Source organism: Pleurodeles waltl, chromosome 3_2, assembly GCF_031143425.1.
Source record: "Pleurodeles waltl isolate 20211129_DDA chromosome 3_2, aPleWal1.hap1.20221129, whole genome shotgun sequence".
In the NCBI taxonomy this organism is placed as follows: domain Eukaryota; kingdom Metazoa; phylum Chordata; class Amphibia; order Caudata; family Salamandridae; genus Pleurodeles; species Pleurodeles waltl.
Genome location: NC_090441.1, coordinates 36,239,077 through 36,266,502, shown reverse-complemented (window position 1 = coordinate 36,266,502; position 27,426 = coordinate 36,239,077). Strand labels below are relative to the sequence as shown.

Here is a 27,426-nt window from a genome sequence, read left to right as displayed (position 1 = left end):
GGACGATCTCAGGTCCACCCGCGAGGAAGATCAAGCCTGGTCTATCCTCGCCCTGTCAATTCCACCCATCAAAAGGTGGACGTCGGTTGCCATTCAGGTAAAATCATTGACCATGGAGTTTGGACTCAGGGCGCTAAATGGCAGAACTAATTCAGACACCAACGGTAGTCACACATACAACAAAACGAACCACACCAGCAGAATCGATTATTGCCTATTCGATATATGGCCTCTAGTCATCGACATGACATTCATCGAAAGGACCGAAAGTGATCACAACCCTCTCTCTGTCCACACATTAGCCCTAGGTAACCTCCCAGCCACGTCTAACCCCGCAGCAGTAGCACCCGAGGGTATTAACCTGGCCAACAACAAAACACACCTAAAATGGGACAATATTGTGGCCCGGCCCGCACTCATCAATGCTGCCAACAACACCCTAAAATCCACACTAAGGGACCTAGAGGCAGGTTCTGCAACACCCCACCAGGAAATTAGCTCAATCCACACCTCCTGCTTTAGGGATATCGCAGCCCACTTCTCAGCACCCCCAGCCCACGACGACAAACGATCCAAAGCCAGGCACCGCTGGTTCAACAAAACGTGCCGGTCCCTAAACAAGCGCCTAGTTCAAGCCATTAAATCCAAGGACCCCATCGCCATCCGCGTAGCTAGGAAGTCCTAAAAATCTGCAATATGCATAGCCAAGCGTGATCAAGATAGCAAATGGTGGACAGCACTCAGCGACGCTGTGCGCGAGAGAAATTATAGTCTGTTCTGGTCCCTGGCAGCGCGAGGCCCAGAAACCAGTGGTTTGGACATCACAACCAATATTGCCCCAAGAGACTGGATAGCCCACTTTAGTAGTCTGTACTCCCCTGATCATGATAGCCCCACCTCTGTTTGTACGGGCCCCCTCCTACTTCACTCATTAGCACCAACCACCGCAGCACCCCTGTTGTTCTCTCAAAGTGATATAACTTATTCTCTAAGCACTCTAAAACGCGGCAGGGCCCCTGGTTCAGACTGCGTCCCAGCAGACCTATTCTCAACAGACCTAGCATCCTGGTCAAGATATCTCACCATTCTAGCTAACGCAATAGCATCTGGGGTGCCAATTCCCGACTCTTGGAAAGCGGCCATTGTTATTCCAATCTTTAAAAAGGGCGACAGATCTCTTCCCAGTAACTATAGACCCATTAGTCTAATTGACTGTGTCCAAAAAGTCTTCTGCCACTGCCTCCTAGGGAAGATCGAAGAATGGATAATTGACCACGATATCCTTAGCCCCCTCCAAGCCGGTTTCCGAAAGAAGATTTCCACCACTGATCAAGCCCTCAGATTCCTATTATTATATTGGAAAACAGTGTTCATTGGTAAAGGCAGCCTTTATGTAGCTTTCGTGGACCTCAAATCTGCTTTTGACCTAGTACCTCGCAACAAACTGTGGGTCACTCTCTCTCGGATGGGAATCCCGGAACACATCCTTGCCATTTTGATACGACTCCACGAGGACAACTACGCACAAGTCAGGTGGGGCAACAAGGGCCAACTTACCGATAGAATCCACGTCTCCCGGGGTGTGCGGCAAGGTTGCGTACTTGCCCCGACCCTCTTTTCCCTGTACATCAACGAAATTGTCCCCTCCCTCCTCAGACTGCAGGCTGACGCACCTTCACTTGGCACACAAAAAATCCCAGTCTTACTCTTTGCCGATGACACTCTTTTGATATCTAAGACCCCTAGTGGTCTAAGGAAACTCCTTGCGTGCTTCGAGCATTTCTGTTCATCCCAGGGACTCGAAATCAATGCAACGAAAACCAAACTAATGACCCTTAATCCCCACAGATCTTTCAAAGGGAAATTTACTTTAGAGGGCTCCTCACTCGAGAAGGTGGGCATTTTCAGCTACCTGGGCATAACACTCACTGACAACATGTCCTGGAAGCCACACATAGGAAAACAAGCCCTTAAATTAAGACAAACAACTGGGGCTCTACTAAAAAATTTCCACCTCTCACACACAAAACCAATTCGCCCAGCATTACAGTTATACGAAGCCCAGGCAGTTTCCTCAGCGCTCTACGGGGCTGAACTTTGGGGTTATACCAAAACCCAAGACCTAACCACCGCTGAAAACAACTTCTTAAGAAACCTTGTGTCCCTTCCGCTAAGCACCCCACTGTTCCCTCTTTTCAAGGACCTCGGCATCAAACGCATTGGTCACAAAGCCCGCCTGCGACCTCTGCTCTACTGGCGGCGTCTCTGGACCACTCCGGAACTTGACATCTTCACCGAAGCTCTACAGGTCATCCTAAAAGCCGACCACCTGCACAGAATCCCCTGGCTACGATCCATCAAGGATTTACTTCACTCTATCGGGCTCGATGATCTCTGGAACTCACCAGCCACGTCAGTCTTTCCCTCGAAAAGCGAACTAAAGAAACTATACTGGCAAAGGGCCAACAACGAAGACACTCGGGCTGCACTCCACACTACATTATCTTGTGACTTTGCCAACCTAAAAGAGTCATGCAAGTACGAAACTTTTTGGGACCTAATCACGGCCCCAAGGGAAAGGAAACTGTACTTCCAGCTCCGCATTGGAACACTCCCATTAAGACTTTTCACCAGCAGCTGGTCACACAACGAATCCACCGCATGCCCTGCTTGCAAAGCCCCCGTCGAGAATCTCCCTCACCTCCTTTTTGCATGCCCCGCGTATACTGCCCCCCGTAGGAAATGGCTGGCCCCGGCATGCAGACTACTGGGAGCACGCTGCTCTGCACTAGCTCTGCGAATCCTTAGATCAGACACCAGGCCAACGCTAGTGATCGCTATCGCCAAATTCCTCGGAGCTAGTTGGCTTATCAGAGGGAAAACTCTTCTGGACAAAGACTCCAAATAAGACTGTCCCAACATCCTGCACAGCGCATTTCATTTCATTTCATTTCATCTAATTTCATTTCATTTTATTCTATCTCATTTTTATTCCATTTTAATTTTTATTTATTTTTTACTCCCTTTTATCACCATATTTACCTGCAATTTTATTTTATTATGTGCATTTATTTGTATTTATTACTGCTCGCGCTTTTTTGGCTCTTGTAGCCGCAATAAAGCTTCTTTGAAATTGAAATTGAATAGATAAAAGCCATTTGACTCCATCATATCAATGGTGAATGATACTGTTGTGATCTCTTTGAGTGGAGCTTGAGACCTCTCCTGTCATCAGGGTCTGCCTACAGACCACACAGAAGAATACATTGTTGCTGGTGAACATTCACCTCTGGGCCCATATTATCTTTATGAAAGTGTAGCAGGTGCAAGCAGGGGCTGTTTGCCCTATTATGATGAATGTGCCATCCTTAGGGAAGCCACAAACTCCTGCTGCTCTGGGGTCAGTGCATTCCGTGAAATATGGTGTGGCCTGTCTGTTTTTCACAGTGCCGGGTGTGACCCACCTGCACTTCACATGTAAGTGTATGTTTAAGAAGTAAATGTGAGAGGGATTGGGTAGAGAGATTCAACTGCAAGCGGCTCCAGTGAGTGACTACACCCTTCAGCAGGGGGTTGTCTGCGGGACAGAGTGATTTTCTTTCAGGTCTCACTGATAGTGCACCATCTTTTTGGGCAGAATGCATCACAGGTAGAAAGAGGAAATAACTCCTTGTTACACCTCAACTAGTAAGTCGTAACATTTTCACGCATTACTAGCTTTACTAATCTTAGTAAATATGAAAATGCCGCAAAACCCATGGGAGGTTGTGTGGGAACACCGTTGCTCCACCTATTGAATGCCTTCCCAAACCAGAGTAACTCAAGGCAACAATTTGTGCTGCCTGGCGCTATTCCAGATTTGCTAAGCCACACAGATCCACACAAGGCGGCTTTGCGTAGCTTAGTAAATCTGACTTTAAGGGCTTGCTTTGCCTTGTGTTGCCTTGCTTGATGCAAGGGCATCCTAAATCCTTGATAAATCAGGGCCTTGATGTCATTGGTGATGAGTAGCTGGAGACTTTAATTCTCTAAAAAATAGTCTTTGTCTTGTATGTCATACCTTTATTACTTTGTGCCTCATTTAAGGATGGGCAATAATGGAACACAATCAAAACGTGACCAATGTGCCATCCGCCATTCCTCAGTGCTGTAGTTGAGCATTTATTCCTTGGGTGGTGGGAATCTCATGAGCCCCTCAAGATACCTAATCATTTTGTGCTACAGCAGCAGCAGCTTTGGTAGTGTAGTGCTTCTACAACTGCTTCTTGAACTCACCAGTGAGCCTACTTTGTACAGAAGTATTTATAGTAGGAAATGCCCAAGACCAAATTTAGTTATTAGCTGCCTGTTTCCTGAATTTAGTATTGTGCAAAAAGACATTTAGGTTAAAAACGGTGCCTGCTGCTTATAGGTATTCTTTTGCAGTCCTCTTTTGATTTGTTGTACACTGAAGCCTTTTGATGAAAGAAAGAATCAAGTAGTTAAAATTCCTTGTTTGAAAGTGTATTTTGGAGAATGCTGCCATTGTGTTGCCAATGTGGTAAGAAGTCTGAAGCACATCACCTGGTTGTGACATCACTGTTTGCTTATGATAGCAATGAACTCAGAGTGGGCAGCCTCAATAATTATGATTCTGATTTACAAACCTTTGGCTAAGCTCTTCTTAAAACCGTGGCAAGGAGGAAGGATTGTTATGATTTGTGAAGGTTTTGACATTAGAAAGCATTACATAGTCTTAGGACTGTTCTTATTATCTTACTAGGATGTCTTCAGTCAGAGAAAAGCTTTATTAAATCTTCCTGTATGTCATTTAAATTGATATTAGTTGCTCCCATTGTCTTTTCTTTTGCCTTAGGTGTGATGACTGGAAGATGCATACCCTACAATAACAATAACAAAACCAAGACATGTGAGGTCTTTGCATGGTGCCCTGTTGAAAATGATACCTACGTTCCCAAGTAAGGATTCACATTTTTTACTATTTTAAACATTTCTGCTAACAACGTCTTAAAAATAAAATCTGTTCTATAAATGTCATCCGTGCCTAGGGCCTTACTTTGCCAATGGGTGTTTCCGAACCTTTCCATAAGTTTGGAGTGTTAATAATGTCTACAATGTTTTCATATCGAAACTAGCCTATGATGAAACGCATTTTTGTCACATCAACTGTTTTTCATGGTCTCCTTCATAATGGAATGTTACTGGCAAGAGCAGCTGCATCCATATCTCTGAGCAATTCAAGTGTTGTAAAAGATCCCTTACTTGCTAGGAAACATATCCTGCAAGACTCAATAAAATCACAATAGGTGACTAAGGACCCCTTAGAAAAAGGATGGTAGTGAATCCATCTGAAAAAAGCACTTTGCTTCTCCTTGCTTATTGCCTTTGAACTTCTGCTACAGTTACAGGTGTTTCTATGTCACTAGCTCTCTGTAATGAATTTGTAGGCAAACAAACTTTACAGAAGATTGTTTAGGTCAGATTTTGGTATGTACACATTTTGAATGTGCAGCAGTTTCTAATACTCTTCAAATCCTTAGTTACATTTTAATTCTGATGTTATGGTACCCTAAAGAAGATAGATCACCACAATCTAGTCACAAGGTTCTGTAGTCTGAATTCTATGTAGTAGCCAACTATTGGGGGTCAAGCACAAAGGTAAACTTACACGTGAGTAAACTTACACATGTAAGTTTACTCTTACACTTTGTGGTAAATTTAGTACTGTTGGTATACGTCATTTATGAGTATATATTTACAACAAAGTGTGGGCTTACATGTTACCACCCCCAAAGCCCAAATGTAAAGTAACTACATGTAACTTTTCAGACGTCGGCAGAGCTCTTCATCACTATGGTAAAGTATCAGGAAATGTTAAAAGTTTATCATAATTGAAAAATAATTGTAGGCATATTTTAAGGTCAAAATTGATGTAAATTATTGTAAAATAATTTGTTATTTGTTTTAAATGTCAGACAAAATAAAAAATGCTACATTACTAACTTAATATTACATGAAATATTTAATTATTTCAATTTATTGAATTATTATTTATTTTATTAAGATTTAAAGAAATCCATTCTAAAGTCTAATATTTACATTTATGTTTTAGTGAAAGGTAAAAATAGTTAGTTACAAAATGAATTTAAATCAGTTTAATTCGTTAGTGAGTTACGTTCATTTTTATTTGTAATAACTGTTTTGTGTCCTTTTTGGCTGTGGTAACTATGGATGTGCAGTTGCGGGTGACTCCCTCCCTAATCCTTCCTTAGCCACTCCCATTCAGTAGTAAGTATTCATCATTTCGCAGCCGCTCCCACAACCCTCTCACAGTTACTTCTTAAACGTATATTTGTATGTGATGAGCTATCTTCATTCGGGTCAGAGATACCTGCACATAAAAGAAAGCAGAGTCATAGACCTCCATATGAGTATTTGTGAGTAGCATCTTGCAGTATGTTTAGTAATACTATTTTAGTACTACTAAATGTGTACTACTAAACGCACTACAAACTGCAGTTTGCAAATAGGCCCGTTTTATTTCCTTCCATCTTCTGCCTGTATTCCCCTTCTAGTAAAATGTGCAACTAATTACACTGTCACTCAGAAATGACTTATGAGCAGTATGTAAAATAAAGGGATCCTGTACAAAGCCCATATAAATCTCCAAACAAGAGCATATTTCCTCTTCTACAGTTTTTTACAAAATTTAAGTCCTGGTCCTGAGAGAGTACTGAGTTAAATTCAACTTTGAGGATAATAATTCTTCCATAATCAAGCGTTTCTCAACTTCTATAAATCGATTTACCAATTGCAATTAGTCATTGCTTTTCAAAAAAAAATTAAATTAAGAAAAGGTTTAGTCCTGACTCTGTGTTAAGGAATGGAGAGAAAAATAAAAATGGCTTTCGGGTTAGTGTGAAATGTCCTCCTAATAATTTTATGCGCCTTCATAAAATCTGAGTCTTTAAATATCCTTTTGTTTTATGAGGTTGTAAATGAGGGCTTATCCACATCTTTAAAGAGACCGAGCACCAGTCTAAAATAATCATTAATGACTCTGCTAGCTACTAGGAAACATTTTGGAAGTTCTGTGGTGTGTACATGTTAAAATAAAACACATTTCTAATAATCACTGAAGGATCTTGTTTAGTTTCTCCATGAAAACAAAACGTCATTATCCTGCCAGTGTTTTCCCAAATGAAATTGTACATTACTGCTAAATAATGTTCTTGGAATTCCATATGTGGCATGCATGACAATGTGCTTCTTTCTAACAGATAGCTTTCACGCTGGAAGAAAATGTTAAATTCTATCTCTTCACACAACATGATGCTGCCAAAAATTGATGAATGCTCTGTTTGCCCTATTAAGAGTGCCTAGAGGCCGTATCCACTCCAAATAAGGCAGAGCGGACATTGTCCACTTTTTGGCAGATAACCTCCATCCACCAAACTCCCAATAAGACCTATGGATTTTGTGCTTTAAGGCAACTGTTACTACCCTCCTTAAGGCAAAGTATTCTAGAACTGCCAGTTATTGACTTCTACAGTCTTAATGAATATACAAAAATTGTAAACATGTCATATCATATGCACATGAAAGAACAAGCAAATAATAGCACAAGCAAATTCATTACCACTATCAAGCAATCACTCCCAAAGTAACATTTCCAAATTTCAGATTTTTGTATTTCACTGTGGAGTTTTGAGGGACACTGGGTGCAGCCACAGAGTTACTTGAGAGCATTATAAAGGATTAGAAAAGGTGCTACTGTGTGGAGGAAAGTAAAGGTCTAGTTAGGGAAGGTAAGGCGCTAAACTAATATGCTTTGTTGAAACCCATATGAACTTTTACTTCATTTTAAATGAGTCACAAAAGTTCAGTTTTCAGATTCCTTCTAAAGTACGTATAGTTTGGTACAGATCTTAGGCTTGGGCTCAGAGAATTCCACAGCCCGGAACCCTGTCTTCTGAAGCTCTTCCCTCCCTCTAAGTTACATTCATTTCTACGATCTTTGTGAGACCAAGGGCCTCATTATGAATGTGGCAGTCTTACGCCCCCTAGCCTAGAGGAAATCTTTTAATGGGTCCAATGGGGGGTGGGGATGAAAACCATCCGTCAAACTCCTAATCAGGCCCCAAGTGTGCAGTTGATGGACATAGCTGTGTCAGCAGGCAAATGTGAATGCTGAAAATTAGGTAGAGCAGGGGAAAGCCCTGGGGAACTTTGCATGGGAATATACGGACAATGATTCAAAAGCTCTCATTCTGACTTGTTGACTGCAATTGGAAAGGAAGAATTTGATCTGTTCTAAGTCAGCTCTGGGCCAGTCCATCTCATTCCTTTAGCCTACCAACAAAAATAAGATGGCCTATGGTGTCATAGGCTGCTGAAGGGTTAATGAGTATTAAAGCTGACTTCTTGTTTTGATCCAAGGCGTCAGGAGTTCTTCTCGAATGAGTGCATGAGCTGATGTAGTGCACCTTGAAGGCCTTTTACCACGTTGATGGCCAATTAACCACATGTTTCTGCCCCATATATTCTTGAAGTTGTCCTCACCTCCTCCTCCAGGATATGAAGGTTGAAAACTTTCGTTTTATTGGTAAAGTCAGACATCAGCTCCTTCGTCATAGGGTTAAAGAATGAAAAAGCAGAATGGACTAGTGGAAAAGTGATAAAAGGTTAAGGTGATAGAGTTGCATCACAGATGATGGAGTTCCAGATTTTCTTATTTTAGATTCAAAGAATGTCTACATTTCAAGCAGCATTGTTAAGATGCACCAATGTAATTTTTAATGGTTTCTGGATTGATTGTTTCCTGGAAAAAAAATTAAGTTCTCTCTTGTGTGAGTTATGTCCTGTCTAATATCGTTGGTATGTAGGACATTTGGGTTATTTTACTAGCAACTGCTACAAATTTGTTTATTTGAAAAGAGTACATTAAAGTAATATCAGAACACAATGTATACATCAGACCAAAAGTTAATATAACCTTAGCATATAATAAGTGCATATTTTTAATTAAACTCTAGCAACCTCACCTTCCTCAAAAAAATATAATTATACAAAATGAGACAAATATAAGAACACTGCCATTATAAATGAGGCAGCACTAATAATAATAGCAATTTAAATCATTCTGTTTATAGAAAGCTTTTTTCAGTTACTAGCCAGCCATGTTAGCTCATCTAGCCAGTTTCCAGTTTTTAGTTGTTGTCTGATTTTCCAAAGTCATGGAATGCCATTTTAGCGATGACCAATGTCTAGAAAACAAATGTGCGTTAATGTGGATTCAGAACTATAGAAACATCACTCCATTGTAGCAGTGTGAAACAAATGTTCATTTACTTTTACCGTAAAGTATTAGGCTTAGACACACGAGCACCTCCTTTAGTAATCCAGAAACTGGTCACAAAACCACAGCGTGTGACAAAGAGAACCAAAAGCTGTGTTACAAGTCCAACTAATATCCACCACCAACAATCCCATTTGCACATAAACACTGATGTGCAGTATTTACTAAAGACTATGGTCCTCATTTACAGTTTAGTTAGCATAGGATGATCATTTTCTCCTCCATCCGGATGGACTATCACCTGTAATAGTTACAAATATTCACCAACTTGGTGGAAATCTCTGTGCCTTCAGAGGACCCCCCGCCACGGTGACTCCTCTGAAGGCATTAAGGCTCTCATTACAACCCTGGCGGTAAATCCCACTTTCTGCCATGCTGAAGACCACCAACATACCGTTGCGGCGGCGGAATTCCGCCACAGGTATTACGACCAACATCTCGGAATCCACCACAATACAGACACCCACACAAGTCCGCCACACCAAAGGTCAGTGATAAACTGGCGATACCAAAACCTACACCGTCACGCCAACAAGAATACGCCCACACTATCACGACCCATGAATCAACGCAGTGGTCTTTCAACCGCGGTAATCCATTGGCGGTACACACCGCCACACTCAAAATACACACACACTTACAAAACACAACTTCATTTGACAATTCAAAATACACACACCTGATACACATACACACCCCACACACACACACCCACAGCACTATAAAACACATACCCACATTACCCACAAACCCTTACAATTATTTTTTGGGAAGAAGCCCAGAGAGAGAGATTAGCAAACACAACACCAGCATCCACAGACACGCAACACCATCACCCATACAACATTCACACACCTCAAACAACACACACCAACACATCCCCCCACACATCACAACAGACAGCACCTCACACATCACCCACACCACATCATGGCACTTCAAAGACACCCCAGGTTTTCAGAGTAGGAGCTCAGGGTCATGGTGGAGGAAATCATCCGGGTAGAGTCACAGCTTTTCAGATCACAGGTGCAGCACAGCTCCATTGTTAGGAAGATGGAGCTATGGTGGAGAATCGTCGACAGGGTCAACGCAGTGGGACAGCATCCAAGAACACGGGATGACATCAGGAAGAGGTGGAATGACCTACGGGGGAAGGTGCGTTCAGTGGTATCAAGACACCAGATTGCTGTACAGAGGACTGGCGGTGGACCCCCACCTCCTCCCCCACTACTAACAACATGGGAGGAGCAAGTCATGGCAATACTACATCCTGAGGGCCTCGCAGGAGAAGCAGGAGGACTGGACTCTGGTAAGTAAAATCTCTATTACCATATCCCCCCACCCAACCTGCATGCCATCTCATACCCCCACTCTTACCCTCACTCCCATCACTCCATCGTCTCACATATGTCCCACTATCACAACCCACACATCTCAATACCAAGGCCCTGTATGCAACACCTATGCATGGACTACCGTCACAAAAGCATGTCCAGTACAGATACTTACACAGACCCCAAACCAACTATCACAAAAGGGCAAACACAATGATGCAAGCACAGGAATAGAGGGTACCTCACCCCATGCACAAGATGGCACACACAGATACTAAAACTATGCATCTACACCCCAACAGGACCCATAGCCAACGTCACCGGACAGGAGGTGACAGACATATCCAGTCTGCCCACAATGATGACAGCAGCTCTGCACGCCTGGATCAAGATGACCAGCATGGCCCATCAGGGACCTCTGGACAGTCGGTTCCTCTGCCACTGTCAAAAGCCACCACAGAACCTCCCCCTTCAGAAAACACCACCACAGCACCCACCAAGCGGGCCCATCCCTCTATCCCCAGGGCACGTCAATCAGCAGTGTGCCCACCACTACAGGGAACCCAGGCAATCCCACCAACCCAAGAAACTCAGGGACGTGGGGTCAGTGGCAGTGGGCACACGGTTCAGGGGACAGAGGCACAGGATAACAGGGAAGCTGGGAGGACTGCTGTGCACCTGTGGGAGGACTGGCCCAGGGAACCGACACTCCACGAGGCACTCTCCAACATCATGGGAGCATACCACCATTCCCAGGAGACCATGGACACGGTACTGGCCAAGTTTCAGGAGACCCAGCAGCTGAAGGAGGAACACTACCTGGGGATCAGGGAGGACTTGATGTCCATTAACAACCTGGTCACCATTGCGGGGTTGCTGGCAGACCTTGTCAACACCATGAGGGACACAGTGGCAAACAAATGGGTTCCTGACACTAGCCTGGACGATGAACAGCCCTCCACCTCCACCGGCGCTAGTGGACAGGAGGCACCACAACAGGACCAACAGGCCACCAGCACCCCACCCCCTGCAGAAGGAGAACCACCCCGCAAATTGTCCCTGAGATCCAGGAACAAGACAGAGAACATTGCCAAGACCCCCACCAGGAAATAAGACCTTCCTGAATGTCACCCTTCTGTACCACTTTGTCACCCTGTCCACCTTAAACTGCCATTGCTCCCCTTCCTATGCCCCGTTGGACAAAGCACATGTGAGACCAAGAGACTGCACTTTGCCATGGACATTCCTCCACCATCACCCCCAGACCATTTTACACCGCCTCCAATTATTAGCACAGAAATAAACACCCTTGAATCACAAAACAATCTGGAGTCAGTCTGTGCTTTCACAAATGTATAATTGCAACATCTCTGAAATATAGCAATGTCAGTGTACTTGTTCACATACCAATGTTACACAGCTGTAGGCCAGGGGTAAACATAGCAGAAGGCACAAATTGGGACCCAGATCTGTGAAATGGAAAGCAAAAGTGACAAGTCAGGGTCCATACACAGAGTTAAAAAGGCAAACTTATGCTAGGTCCTACAGTTGTATGAGATGTGGGAAGCAGTTCCATCCCCTTACCTGTGTCTCACTGGAAGTATTGCATGATGATGTTGTGTCGGTTGTCTACATCTTCTTCTTCTGCCTCCTCTTCTACACTGTCCACAGGCTCCACAGCTGCCTCAAGACCAGCATCAGGCCCATCCTCCTGCAGAAAAGGCACCAGGCGTTGCAAAGCCAGGTTGTGCAACGTACAGCAGGCCACGATGATCTGGCACACCTTCTTCGGTGAGTAGTATAGGGATCCACCTGTCAGATGGAGGCACCGGAATCTGGCCTTCAGGAGGCGAAGGTGTGCTCTATTATCCTTCTAGTTCGCCCATGTGCCTCATTGTAGCGTTCCTCTGCCCTTGTCCTGGGATTCCTCACTGGGGTCAGTAGCCATGACAGGTTGGGGTAACCAGAGTCACCTGCAAATATCGAGGGACAACTGTTAGACATCCTCCAAACATTAGGGAATCTCCCATACCCAGACAGCAAATGAAACTGTGTAGGGACTTTAGGCTCACCTATTAGCCACACACGGTGCCTCTGGAGTTGCCCCATCACATAAGGGATGCTGCTATTCCTCAAAATGTAGGCGTCATGCACTGAGCCAGGATACTTGGCATTCACATGAGAGATGTACTGGTCTGCCAAACACACCATCTTCACATTCATATAATGGTAGCTTTTCCGGTTTCTGTACACCTGTTCATTCCTGTGGGGGGGGCATATGCCACATGTGTACCATCAATGGCACCAATGATGTTGGGGATATGTCCCAGGGCATAGAAGTAACCTTTCACTGTGGGCAAATCCTCCACCTGAGGGAAAACGATGTAGCTGCGCCTGTGTTTCAGCCTGGGTGATAACACTCTGGACAACAAGTTAGAGAACATTGGCTAGGACATCCCTGATGCCATGGCTACTGTTGTTTGAAAAGACCCACTGGCCACGAAATGGAGTACTGACAGGACCTGCACTAGAGGGGGTATTCCTATGGAATGGTGGATAGCTGACATCAGGTCAGGGTCCAACTGGGCACACAGTTCTTGGATTGTTGCACGATCAAGTCTGTAGGTGATAATGATGTGTCTGTCTTCCTTTGTTGACAGGTCCACCAGGGGTCTGTACACTGGAGGATGCTGCCATCTCATCACCTGCCCCAGCGGACGTGCCCTATGGAGGAGAACGGTGAGGTTTCACAAGGCTGTTTAGCACAAACGTTAACATTTCTCTATGTGCCTTTGTCTGTCCGTATTCATGGCCTAAATATGTGTGACGCAGTTATTTGGCCTGCCATGTGGCCCCCAAAATGGCGGCTGCCTGACCTGTAAGGTGGGACAAGGGGAAATGAGGTAACTGCGCTGGCGTTGTACACCGTCGCGGTAGGCGGTCGAAGACCGCGGCGCAATTTAGCATTGGTTATCAATGGGCCCTATGGGTTCCAGGAGCCAATGACGATGTACGCCGGTGGAGACAGTGCGTACCGCAGCGGACGTGACCACCATCTTCAGTTCCCTCACTTGATACCTGGCCTTCAACAGGAGAGGACCTACACTGCAAGTGCTGCTGTGACCTTTGTATGGAACCGACCATGGCTCATGTGTCTGGGGAAAGGGCCCCTGCCTTCACTGCGGAGGAGTTGGAGAAACTAGTGGATGGGGTCCTCCCTGAGTACACACAACTGTACGGTCCTCCAGACAAACAGGTGAGTCAATTGTGTGCATGGTGGATGGCACATGATTGTATGGAGTGTCATGGATGGAAGGCACAGGGGAGCAGGCCAGCATGTGAGGATGGTGTGTGTATGTATGTCTGGGCCAGGGTGGGAGGTTTGTGGGCAATGTGTGAGAAGAACTGTACGGGAGAGTAACATCCATTATAAGTTCACTTTTCCTCTAGGTCAGCGCCCACCAGAAGAAGGGGATTTGGCATGCCATCGCCAAGGAAGTGCGGACCCTGGGGGTCTACAATAGACGGAGCACCCTCTGCCAGAAAAGGTGGGAGGACCTGCGCTGCTGGAGCAAGAAGACGGCGGAGGCCCAGCTGGGGATAGCCTCCCAACACCGAAGGGGTGCCCGTCGCACCATGACTCCCCAGATGTACCGGATCCTGGCGGTGGCATATCCGGAGTTGGATGGGATCTTGAGGGAATCACAGCAGCCACAAGGGGGTGAGTACACTCTCATTCAGCTGACTCTGCGCACTTTACGAGGTGTCTGGGTGGGGGAGGTGGGCTGTGGGTTCCCCTAGGCCAGGGCAGACTTGCAAAGGTAGGTCCATTGATTTGCAGCCTCATTACATGTCCAACCCCAAAGGTGGTATTTGCCCTCTACACCTAGTCAGGCTCCAATGGCTTCCAGCTGTGCACAATATGGTTCTCGACAGAGTCCCCTATGGACAGATGATTTTCCCCTGCCCTGTCAGTGCATGGGGCTGGTCCCTGTGTGTTGTGTCTGCCAACGGTAGTGGTGTTGCATGCATTGACCATGTGTCTCCTCTGTCTCCCCCCCTTTTGTTTTGTCACCCTGTCCTTGCGTGCATTAGCATCATCTGGCGGAGGAGCAGTGGCACCGGAGCAGGAGGGAGCTGCATCCCACATGGCCCTGGAGGGTGCAGTAATGGAGTCAGAAGGCACCAGTGAGATGGAGGGCGAGGGGAGCTCCACGACGGGTACAGGAGCAGACACCAGCGACAGCGACTCCTCCTCTGATGGGAGCTCCCTTGCAGTGGTGGGCATCTCTGTGCCCACTGCATCAACAGGTACAGCCGCCAACCCTCCTACCAGCACCGCCCTCCCAGCAGTCCCTCATTGAGTTTCCTGCGCCCGCTCACCCAGGAGGGTGGGCATCTCCGTCGTCCCAGGCACCTCAGGCCCTGCCCCAGTCAGCCCTGCTGCCCTCAGTGAGGAGGCTATTGACCTCCTGAGATCCCTCACTGTTGGGCAATCTACCATTTTGAATGCCATCTAGGGTGTTGAGAGGCATTTGCAGCAAACAAATGCATACCTGGAGGGCATTCATTCTGGCCAGGCGACCCAACAGAGAGCATTTCAGGCTCTGGCCTCAGCACTGATGGCAGCCATTGTCCCTGTGTCCAGCCTCCCCTCTCCAACTTCCTCCACCCAGACCCAATCCCCTGTACCTCAGCCTATCCCAAGCACACCATCTGACCAGCATGCACACTCATCAACACGCAAGAGTGGACCTGGCAAACATAAGCACCACACATCCCACCGGCACTCACACAAGCACCATCCCCATGCAAACACACCAACATCCACTGCATCCACTGTGTCCCCCTCCTCCACGTCCTCCTCTTCCCTCCCTGCCTCGTCTCCACTCACACCTGCATGCACTACATCTTCATCCACTACCTCCATCACCAGCACGCCCATCACCACACACCACTTACGTGCACTCACCACCCACACTACAATTCACACATCCCCTGTGTCCTCTACCAGTGTGTCTGTGAGCCCTCCTCCCAAACTACACAAACGCAGGCACACACCCACCCAACAGCCATCCACCTCACAACAGCCTCCGGCCCATGCACCTTCACCCAAATTCAGCAAACGTACACCTCCTACAACCACTACCTCTTCCTCGACTCCCAAACCCCCTCCATCTTCCCGTCCCAGTGTGTCTAAGAAACTTTTCCTGGCCTTGACCTCTTCCCTACACCTCCCCCCGTCCTTACCCTAGGGCCAGGCTGTCCAGGTCCCAGCCCAGCACCTCAGCCACCAAATCCTCCAGCACAGTGGTATTTGCAAGTCCAGTCACATCGTGGGCACCACCCATCAGGGCTGCCAGTGTGGCATCTAGTGGGGCCAAGGAGTAGGCCATTCCACCACCTGCCAAGGTGAAGAAGGTGCCCACATGCCGGAGGGAGAAGCCGCACCAACCAGCAAGAAAGGGCTCCTCCAAGCCAAAAGGGGACAGTGGCAAGGCACCAGCAGCTACATCAAAGGTGGGGAAGGGACACAAGTCGAAGAGCAGGTCAGGACAGGGCACGGAGGCTCTGGCTGAGGGACCAGAGTCACCCCTTCTGTCAACCACAACACCAACCTGTACGGCGGTGGACACCGCCACCTACACCGCCACATGCACCGCCACCAGAACCGCCTGCTGCATGTCTGCTGCCTCACCAACAGTCCCCAGCATCATCCCCAGTGGGCAGCCGTCCAAGGCTGCAGGAGACGTCCTACTGTGTCCCTCAACAGGTGCAGACACCTGCACCATCGCCAACACCTCTGCCACAGACACCGCCGCTACCACCGCCACCAGCCCTGTGACGTGCTCAGACAGTGCCACCACAGCTGACATGGCAATCATCCTGAGTGGGCAGCCATCTGAGGCTGCAGGAGACATCCTGGACCCTGCCCAGCGTACATGAGGCATGATTCCCAGCACTGTTTGTACCCGCATGTGGCAGGAGAAGTCGCAGCAGGGTGGAGTTTGTCTATGCCTCCATGGAGTATCATGCTACCTGTTACCAGGCAATCTTGTGGCACACACACCCAGGTGAGGGAATGGGACCTGCCACACTGCATGTGAAGCACTCTGGGCACAATGCCCCCTCCAGAACCAGTGGAGATTCACATCCACTACCTCAGTCCTTGGCAGGATGAAGCACTATGGGCACAAAGCCCCCTCCAGAACCAGTGGAGATTCACATCCACTACCTCAGTCCTTGGCAGGATGAAGCACTCTGGGCACAATGCCCCCTCCAGAACCAGTGGAGATTCACATCCACTACCTCAGTCCTTGGCAGGATGAAGCACTCTGGGCACAATGCCCCCTCCAGTACCAGTGGAGATTCACATCCACTACCTCAGTCCTTGGCAGGATGAAGCACTCTGGGCACAATGCCCCTTCCAGAACCAGTGGAGATTCACATCCACTACCTCAGTTCTTGGCAGGGATGAAGCACTCTGGGCACAAAGCCCCCTCCAGAACCAGTGGAGATTCACATCCACTACCTCAGTCCTTGGCAGGATGTCTGGAGATTCACATCCACTACCTTAGTCCTTGGCAGGATGAAGCACTGTGGGCACAATGCCCCCTCGAGGACCAGTGGAGACTGTTATCCACTTGAGAGACTGTGGCTTTGCACTCCCCAGGATAAAGCAGTAGGCAAACCACCCACTGGAGAGACTTGAGAGACTGTGGCTTTGCACTCCCCAGGACCAATCAGTGGGCAAACCACCCACTGGAAAGACTTGAGAGACTCTGGCTTTGCACTCTCCAGGACCAATCAGTGGGCAAACCACCCACTGGAAAGACTTGAGAGACTGTGGCTTTGCACTCCCCAGGATAAAACAGTGGGCAAACCACCCACTGGAAAGACTTGAGAGACTGTGGCTTTGCACTCGCCAGGATAAAGCAGTGGGCAAACCACCCACTGGAAAGACTTGAGAGACTGTGGCTTTGCAATCCCCAGGATAAAGCAGTGGGCAAACCACCCACTGGAGAGACTTGAGAGACTGTGGCTTTGTACTCCCGAAGACCAATCAGTGGGCATGGAGTCCCCTCGTGAAGCAGTGGCATCTCCGTTCATCCGGCTGAGGTGCCCCCCTCCACCTGAGGTGCCTGTTTATTTCTATCTGATGCTCCTGCAGTGTTCTCTCCTTTTGAGTCAGGTATCTTGTGTGGGCTTCGCCCATGCATTTTTGGACACTGATCCACGGACAATGATTTGATTAATATCCGGACTTGTGTACTTGGTGTACATATTTGTATATACAGTACTGATTTTTGAACTTGGCCTATCAGATATTTAATTGATTACACTTGTTACAATGATTTCCTTTTATCCTTGCGTTCTTCCAGGGGGTGTTGGGGTGTATATGTAATGTTTCTGCATGTATTTGTGTGTAGGGGGTTGTGGGTGAGGGTGGGGGGTGGGGGTGTTGCGTGCTGCGTGTGTGTGTCACTCTCTTTTCCCTCCCCCCTGTGCTAGGTGCAGTACTCACAGTGGTCGTTGCCGGCGTCTTTGCTGCTCCTGATACAAGAGGAGGTAGGCGAGCATGGGCAGGACCTGTAGTTCAGGCTCCATGGCATCCTGGTTGTTCTTAATGTGTCGAAAGGTGAGTGGTGTAATGAGGGCCTAAATGTTTGCTGAGTTGCTTCCAAAGTGGGAGTTGTTTTTTTGTAGAAAAAAAACTAATGACCCAGATGCGCTGGGAGTCTTCTCCCAGAGTGTGGGGTAATTTTTCAATTTTTTCTGCTATGGACTGCCAGTCGTTTCCTGACGGTCCTGAACAGAAAAAAGTACATCAGAATGTTCAATTTAAATAGGGCAGATTGATGTACTGTCATCAACAACCCTAAGCCTGTCGGTGTATGTTGTCCATCGGTGGGGCCACAGCCAGCAGAAACATAATGGTCTGCCCAATTCTAAATCGAGCAGGTGGACCACCTGTTTGGTGTACCCTGCCTGCCAAACTCTACATAACCCCCTGTACCTTGTTGACTTAATCGGAGGCTGATATCAAAAGATCAGATCGATTTGGAGGCATGATGGTGGACCAATCTGAATCTAAGCATCTCTAAATCTTTTGACAAAGTGCAACATATTTTATCGAGACACCTCTGTTTGTTGGAGAGATTTCAAGATGCTATAGAATTTGGAAGCTGAACTGAGTGCACCCTAATAATATGTCTTCTTAAAACTGTAGTCAGCCCTACACCATCTTCAGAAGGTAATATTTTCGGAATAATTGTGCAAAGTATATCGTATCTTGTTAAATTCAGTTTTAGGCAAACAACACTTTAAAACAAGTACCTAAATGATGCAAAATACCTTCTGTGTAAAAATGAAGTTTTTTACGATTATGTTTAGTGAGGTACTTGTACCATAAAAACTCTCTGAAAATAAAGACTTACTACTTGACCAATCCAACCTAAGAATTACCTCCATTCTTGTAGCAATACATTTTAAATCCAGGGAGGAAGGTCAAGATTGCACCTTCTGACTACTGAAATAGACTGAGTACCAACAAAGCAGAAAAAAGCATGGTTTTAGTCCAAACAAGTGTAACTTTTTTAAATTATCCATAGGGAAAGGTGATGTGCAGAAAGGGCGGATTAGTACAATGACAGATTTGGAATACCATCTCAAACCCAACCTCCTTTCATTAGCTCTCAAGAGAACGTAGATGTTTCCCTATTTCCCATCAAAAGTCATGAAATAATTTACATGTATAGAAATATATCCTCTCTATCTTTCCTTTTATTCATAAATGATGCTGTAAAGATCTGTTTAGTACAGATTTGTGGCAGTTGGCCAATTTCTTCCAAAATATTAGCATACTGATGCAATGAAAACTAGTTTCGGTTCAGTGAAATAAGCTGCAGTGTACTTTCCTGATGGAGGGCATACTAATTAACAAATATAAAGAGGTGAAAAGCTTGATCCACTCTTTACACCTCTTTGCACAACCCTGGGTGCTTGGTGGCAAAAGATGCTGTTACTATCCTCCAATCAATCTGATTAGTGCCATGCAAAAGATTTTGATGAAGCTTCTACATAAGAAATTGATGTGTAGATGTCCATGACATTTTACAGGATGGCATTTGCTGTTCTTGTGATATAGGGAAATCCAATCCCAATCTCTATTTCAATCTGCTAGAAATCTCCATGTAGTCTATCTAGGTCTGGTGCCTTTGACTGTAATAGGATTGCCTACTTTGTCATTGATGGAACATGATTCTAGCATGAGCATCACTCAATGGTGCCATTACATGGTGTGGACTAACAAATTCCCATCACAATATAAAGTAGAAAAGTAATTGCACTAGGCAGATTCCAAAATAATATGGTTGAAGCATGTGTGGGTGTAGATACATATGCGTGGCATACTCCTGACATCAAGTGTTGGGCCAGAAGTGTGAAAGTTGTTTTTCTTCTAGGAAGTCTTTCGAGCCACGAAGCAATGTGACTCTTCCTCTTACTGGTAATGCACATGGTCATCAGTTCCTTTGTTAATTTGGCAGGTGAGGATGGAATATGAAGCAAAGCGTAGTATAGGGAGATGTCCTTACAAAAGATAGAAAAGAAATAAGAATGTGAATCTACAGCTTTACATGCCATCAACATATGCCTTACAGGGTGAGTAGCATATTTCTTCCTGGTAATGCTGACCTTATCCTTATTCTCAGGGAGACCAGTCGTCGGAATATTGCTGGGTTTTTACCTCAAATTGCCTTATTCAGTGGCTCCCAATTTTCAGCGACACCTTCCTTTTTTTGCTCCTAAGAGCTCGTATTGTGTTTGTATTTAACAACATAGGCTTGGACTATCTAATTTCAATGTGTTTAAAAGGGTCTTCTTTGCCACACTGCATGTACTATCTTATCAGCAACTAGTAGGCTTGGTATATTTCATTCTGGTCTGGTTATTAGGTCTAGTTAGAAATATGGTGACTTTTCCTATTAGAACCTTATACTTTTGATTGTACATTCCAGGTCACCAATCTGCAGGCTTATAAGTGTTCGGGATGGACAAAAATGCCTTTGCATACACAAAGGGAGAAATTAGTTAAATCAATGTGGTTCTATTTACGTTACTGCTTATTAGTAGTAGATGCTAGGCCTGAATCAAAGTTGCTATTCTTTTGGATAAGGATTACTACATTGGCTTTAAATAACCAAATTGAAGGGTCACATGTTCTCTGCATCCATTTTGACCTCAAATTCAGTGACAGATCCTCGGTGATCAAGGACCACTAAAACACAGCCAATCACACACTCTCTGTACCCTGAAGGTATTGATGGTCTGTAGAAGGATCCAGGGGGGACCTAAGCTGCCGTATGTGCTGCTTTCTTTAGACTAGGTCAAATGTTTTCTTGCTGCACCTTTTCCTTTCTGCCATTCGTTGTATACTTTTCTTTAAATAACATCTGTGCTTGCAGTTTTCCTTAGCACCGTTTGTAGTGCAAGCTTCTGGTCACTGCATCTGTGCACGTTTAATGTGCAAATAGACATTTCCTCTGCATAACTTTTATGTAGCTCCCTCAAAATCGAAAAATGATTGTAGTGATAGCTGAATAGCTTATTCAGTGTTGCATTGCATAACGGTTGTTATAGTCCCTCTACCTTAGCTATAAACATGAAATACAGAAGAGAATATTTACAGAGGGGAAAGCGCCTTTGACAAAACCAAATACCCAAGGCAAAATGGCTTTAATGCTATTAGAGCAATTCAACAAGTGAAGCTAGAATGTTGTAAATCGATGGGGGAGAAAAAGAAAGACAAACATTACAATACTGGAGTAGAAGGTATATTCCAGACATTAATCCTCTACCCCTTCCCTGTTTTCAATGGGGATACTAACATTGCAGTCTTCACAGAAATGACATGGTGAGCACACCACATTGGTTCTAAAAAGGCACTGAAGTTCTTAACCCATGATTCGAAGGGTTGCAAGCATCCTGTAATGCACATATATAATGCTGTTTTATTTTTAGTTCTTTCTGCATAAACATGTGAGTAAACTAGCAAACATTAATCAAAATATTTTTTCCAATGAATTTGTGATCAGCAGTTAGGAAAAAGGGGTCACAGAGCTTGTGAATATAGTAACGCCTTAGGTTATAGTGAGTATGTGTTTTTTATTTAATAACAATTTTCTAGAGCGCAGACTGGACCCAGGGGTGGCACAGAACTTTTTAAAAGACCAGTTTACAAATGGCAGGTCACAGTACTATTTAAAATAATGGGAATAGGCTGGCCAAATGTATGAAAGCATGCAAAACTATCTTTCCAGTTTGCCCTCTTTTAAAATTCCTCTCAAGACCTGCTCAGTGCGGGTGTCGGCCAGTGGCCAATGCCCACACTACTTCCGTGGTGCAGGTCACAACCAGTGCGTTGCACCAGAGGATTCTTTTTTATTTAAATACCCGTGGGAGGCACGGAAGAGCTTCCGTGTCTACCCCCACTCGCCCCTTTGTGGCAGGGCGCACTGACGTCACAACTTGTTTTCCTCACCGGAGCAGGAAGCGGAGGTAAGGCCGCTTCCTGCTCCGGCGGGGAAAACAGGCCCAAACAGACCTCCCACCATTCAGGAGGGACTCATTTGAAAGTGAAGAGTCTCCCCTTTCAAACAAGGCCTTCCTGAAACAGTTTCCTGGCCAGGAAACCCCACTAGACACCAGGGATTTCACTTTCGGGGGTCGCCCCCCTCTGGAAAGTATGTTTACCCGGGGGGCACGATTGCACCTGAAAATGGGGGTTTCATTTGTTTATTTTTTTTTTATTGTTACCCCTGTGCTGCCAGGCCTTTTCCCCCTCAGGTGACAGGCCTTTTTTTGGCTAGATGGGGCAGTTCACGCTTAGGCCCTCATAACTTTTTGTCCACATAAGCTACACTTGCCAAATGTCCTTTTTTTCCAACGTCCTAGGAATTCTGGAGGTACCCAGAGTTTGTGGGTTAACCAGGAGGAGATCAAGAAATTAGCCATAATACAGCAAAAATGTTGTTTATTTGAAAAAAATGGGAAAAAGGGCTGCAGAAGAAGGCTTGTGGTTTTCTCCCTGAAAATTACATCAATAAAGGGTTTGTGGTGCTAAATTCTCGATCTTCCTAGCTTTCAGGAATAGGCAGACGTGAATCAAAAAACACATTTTCAACACAATTTTGACATTTTACTGGGACATACCCATTTATACTATTTTTTGTGCTTTTAGCCTCTTTTCAGTTAGTGACAGAAATGGGTGTGAAACCAATGCTGGATTCCGAACAGCTAAACATTTCTAAAAGGTAGACAAAATTCTGAATTCAGCAAGGGGTCACTTGTGTAGATCCTACAAGGTTTCCCTACAGAAAATAACAGCTGAAATAAAAACATATTGAAATTGAGGTGAAAAAAACCCAGCAATTTTTCTCCATATTTTACTCTGTAACTTTTTCCTGAAATGTCATATTTTCGAAAGCAATATACCGTTATGTCTGATGGACCCTTCTGATTGCGGGGATATATAGAGCTTGTAGGTTCATCAAGAACTCTAGGTACACAGAACCAATAAAGGAGCTGCACCTTGCAATGGGTTTTCAATGCATACCTGGTATACAGCAATTAATTTGGTGAAATATGCAGAGTGAAAAATAGGTATCAAGGGAACCTTTGTATTTCCAAAATGAGCACAAGATATGGTGTTGAGAAGCAGTGGTTATTTGCACATGTCAGAATTCCGGGGTCCCTATACTAGCATGTGAATTACAGGGCATTTCTCAAATAGGCATCTTTTTTACACACTGTCTTACAAATGGAAGGAAAAAATGTAGAGAAAGACAAGGGGCAATAACACTTGTTCTGCTATTCTGTGTTCCCCAACGTCTCCCAATAAAAATGGTACCTCACTTGTGTGGCTAGGCCTAATGCCCGCGAAAGGAAACGCAACATGGACATCTCACATTTTTACATTGAAATCTGATGTGTTTTTTGGAAAGTGCCTAGCTGTGGATTTTGGCCTCTAGCTCAGGCGGCACCTAGGGAAACCTACCAAACCTGTGCATTTTTAAAACTAGACACCTTGGGGAATACAGGATGGGGTGACTTGTTGGGTTCTCACCAGGTTCTGTTACCCAGAAACCTTTGCAAACCTCAAAATATGGAATAAAAAACACTTTTCCCTCACATTTCGGCGACAGTTCTGGAATTTGAGAGGATCCACAAATTTACTTCCACCCAGCATTTCCCCAAGTCTCCAGATAAAAATGGTACCTCACTCGTGTTTGTAGGCCTAGTGCCTACAACATGAAATTCCCCAAAACACAACATGGACACATCACATTTTCCTAAAGAAAACAGAGCTGTTTTTTGCAAAGTGTCTAGCTGTGGATTTTGGCCTCTAGCTCTAGGGAAACTTAGCAAACCTGTGCATTTTTTAAAACTAGACACCTAGGGGAATCCAAGATGGAGTGACTTGTGGGGATCTCAGTAGGTTTTGTTACCCAGAATCCTTTGCAAACCTCAATATTTGGCAAAAAAATAAAAATTCTCACATTTTGGTGACAGCGAGTTCTGGAATCTGAGAGGAGCCACAAATTTCCTCTACCCAGCGTTTCCCCAAGTCTCCTGATAGAAATGGTACCTCACTTGTGTGGGTAGGCCTAGTGCCCGCAACAGGAAATGCCTCAAAACACAACAAGAACACATCACATTTCCCCAAAGAAAATAGACCTGTTTTTTGCAAAGTGCCTAACTGCGGATTTTGGCCTCCAGCTCAGCTGTCACCTAGATAAATCTACCAAGCCTGTGCATTTTTGGAAACTAGACACCTGGGGGAATCCAGGATGGGGAGACTTATTCGACTCTCACCAGGTTCTGTTACCACAATCCTTTGCAAACCTCAAAATTTGGCCAAAAAAAACACTCTTTCATCACATTTCGGTGACAGAACGTTCTGGAATGTGAGAGGAGCCACAAATTTCATTCCACCCAGCATTCCCCCAAGTCTCCCGATAAAAATGGTACCTCACTTGTGTGGGTGAGCCTAGTGCCCGCAAAAGGAAATGCCCCAAAACACAACGTGGACACATCACATTTTCCCAAAGAAAACTGACCCGTTTTTTGCAAAGTGCTAGCTGTGGATTTTGGCCTCTTGCTCATCCAGCACCCAGGAAAAGCTAGCAAACCTGGACATTTCTGAAAGCTAGACATCTAGGGGAACCTAGGATGGGGTGACTTTTGGTGCTTTCACCAGGTTTTGTTACCGAGAATTCTTAGCAGACCTCAAAATTTGGCAAAAAAACACTTTTTCCTCACATTTCGGTACTGCAAAGTTCTGGAATCTGAGGGGAGCCACAAACTTCCATCAACCTAGCGTTTCCCCAGGTCTACCGATAAAAATGGTACCTCACTTGTGTGGATAGGCCTAGTGCCCGCGACAGGAAATGCCCCAAAACACTATGTGGACACATCAAAATTATCAAATACAAAACTACCTGTTTTTGCAGGAGGCACCTGCATTTTTGGTCCTGAGCACAGCATCCATCTAGGGAAACCTATCAAACCCAAACATTTCTGAAAACTAGACACCTGAGGGAGTCCAGGGAGGTGTGATTTGCTTGGTAGGAAGTTTGTGGATTTCTGCAGATTCCGGAAGGGTTGCAGGGCATTGTGGGTAAGAAAGTTATGCGGGGTGGATGTGAAGCACACCACCCTGGACTCACCCAGATGTTTCGTTTTCAGATGTGTCTAGGTCTCATAGATTTTTCTAGATGGCAGTTTCCCAAAGTCCAAAAAGTGCAGCCTTTAGCATTCCAACTGGGACGATTTTGAGAGTTAGACAAGCTCTCATGGCCCAAATGTAAAACCAAAACCCAAAATAATCAAATGTCCCCTTGCTTGCTGTGGGGTAAGATGTGTTAGTGTGCGGGGGAGAGCTGAAAGACTGTTACCCCCTTCAGTTGTGTTGGGGTATAACCATGCCCATACTGGTTGGTAGCCACCACCCTACTATTTTTCTTTTTATTCCCTGGCATCTAGTAGGGTTTCTGATCCCCCCCCCCGGGAGTGGATCTGGGTAATTGCCCCATCTGCCCACAGGTTGGCAGAACAACTTTGTCCCCATTTATTTTGGGTAGGGGTGCGGCCATACCCCATCCTCTTTTTTTGGAGAAAAAAAATCTTCCCTCGTCTCTGGTGGGCTTTCTTCCACCCCCCCCCCCCCTCTTGGGGGCAGATGGAATTTACAAAAATAGCCCAATCTGCCCCCAAGGGGGGAAGAAATGGCCAACAGTAATGTGACCCCATGGGGAGCGACCCTTGCCCAAGGGGCTGCCTCCCAAACAAAACACACACACACCAATCCATGGTGCCTAAGTGGTTTCTGCTCCCCGGGGGCAGAAATGGCCGTAGGGCAGTGACCCTTACCGAAGGGGTCGCTCCCTTTGTGTAAAACTGACATAAAAAAAGATCCCTGGTGTCTAGTGGTTTCTGTCCACCTTGGGGGCAGATTGGCCTAATAAAAATAGGCTGATCTGTGGTCAATGAACAATGTCCCCCCCAGGGAAGAGACCCTTGCCTAAGGGATCGCTCCCCACATGTAAAAAAACAAATATAACTCATCCCTGGTGTCTAGTGGGTTCTGCCTCCCCTGGGGGAAGATTGGCCTAATTAAAATAGGCCGATCTGCCCCCAGAGGAATCAGAAAGGCCTAATAACTTAGGGGCCAGATGTAGCAAACAGTTTGCGAGTCGCAAACGGCGAAAATCGCCGTTTGCGAGTCTCAAACATGTGTTTGCTATGCAGAAATGCATTTTGCGAGTCGGAAATGACTCGCAAAATGCATTTCCGACTCGCAAATAGGAAGGGGTGTTCCCTTCCTATTTGCGACTCGCAGTGGTATGCAATTCCATTTGCGACCGCATAGGCGGTCGCAAATGGAGTCGCAGTTACCATCCACTTGAAGTGGATGGTAACCCACTCGCAAACTGGAAGGGGTCCCCATGGGACCCCTTCCCCTTTGTGAGTGGACCCAAAAATATTTTTTCAGAGCAGGCAGTTGTCCAAGGGACCACTACCTGCCCTGAAAAAATCAGAAACTAAAGGTTTCGTTTTTTTTTTCTAAGTGCAGCTCGTAAAACGGGCTACACTTGGAAAAAAAAAACTGCTTTATTTAAAAGCAGTCACGGACATGGAGGTCTGCTGTTCCCAGCAGGCCTCCATCCCCGTGAGTGCCCATAGTCGCTATGGGGGCGCAAATTGCGACCCACCTCATTAATATTAATGAGGTGGGTCTTTGCGACCCCATAGCGACTCGCAGACGGTGTCTGAGACACCGTTCTGCATAGCAAATTGCGAGTTGCAATTTGCGAGTCGGAAGGACTCGCAAATTGCAACTCGCAATTTCATAACAACCTACATCTGGCCCTTAATTCCTCCCTTGGGGAGTGACCCTTGCCAAAGGGGCTGCTCCCCTTATATATAAAAGTAAAATAAACAAAAAAGAAAAACTCCCTGGCGCTTCACGATCGGGCTGTAGACATGCTTACAGAGGCATGAAAGGAAAGGAAAGGTCTTTCCTTTCCTTTCATGCCTCTGCCTGCCCCCACCTTCCGGTCTGAAGATGCTTTGATGAGGTCAGCACATGATTGCGCACTAATGTCATCAGACGTCACTTGGGGGCAGGGGGTCAGGTTGGAAGGGGAAGCGATTCCCTTCCTTCCCTGACAG

The 27,426-nt window shown here is 45.8% G+C and overlaps 1 protein-coding gene across 1 annotated transcript in view; it reads left to right on the top strand.

The window, feature by feature from the left end:
* P2RX1 (purinergic receptor P2X 1) overlaps positions 1-27,426 on the top strand; it is a 450,021-nt gene that overhangs the window by 200,913 nt on the left and 221,682 nt on the right. The window contains exon 5 of the mRNA XM_069226686.1: positions 4,856-4,958. Within this exon, the coding sequence (XP_069082787.1) occupies positions 4,856-4,958 (103 nt within the window). The remainder of the gene's footprint in view (positions 1-4,855; positions 4,959-27,426) is intronic.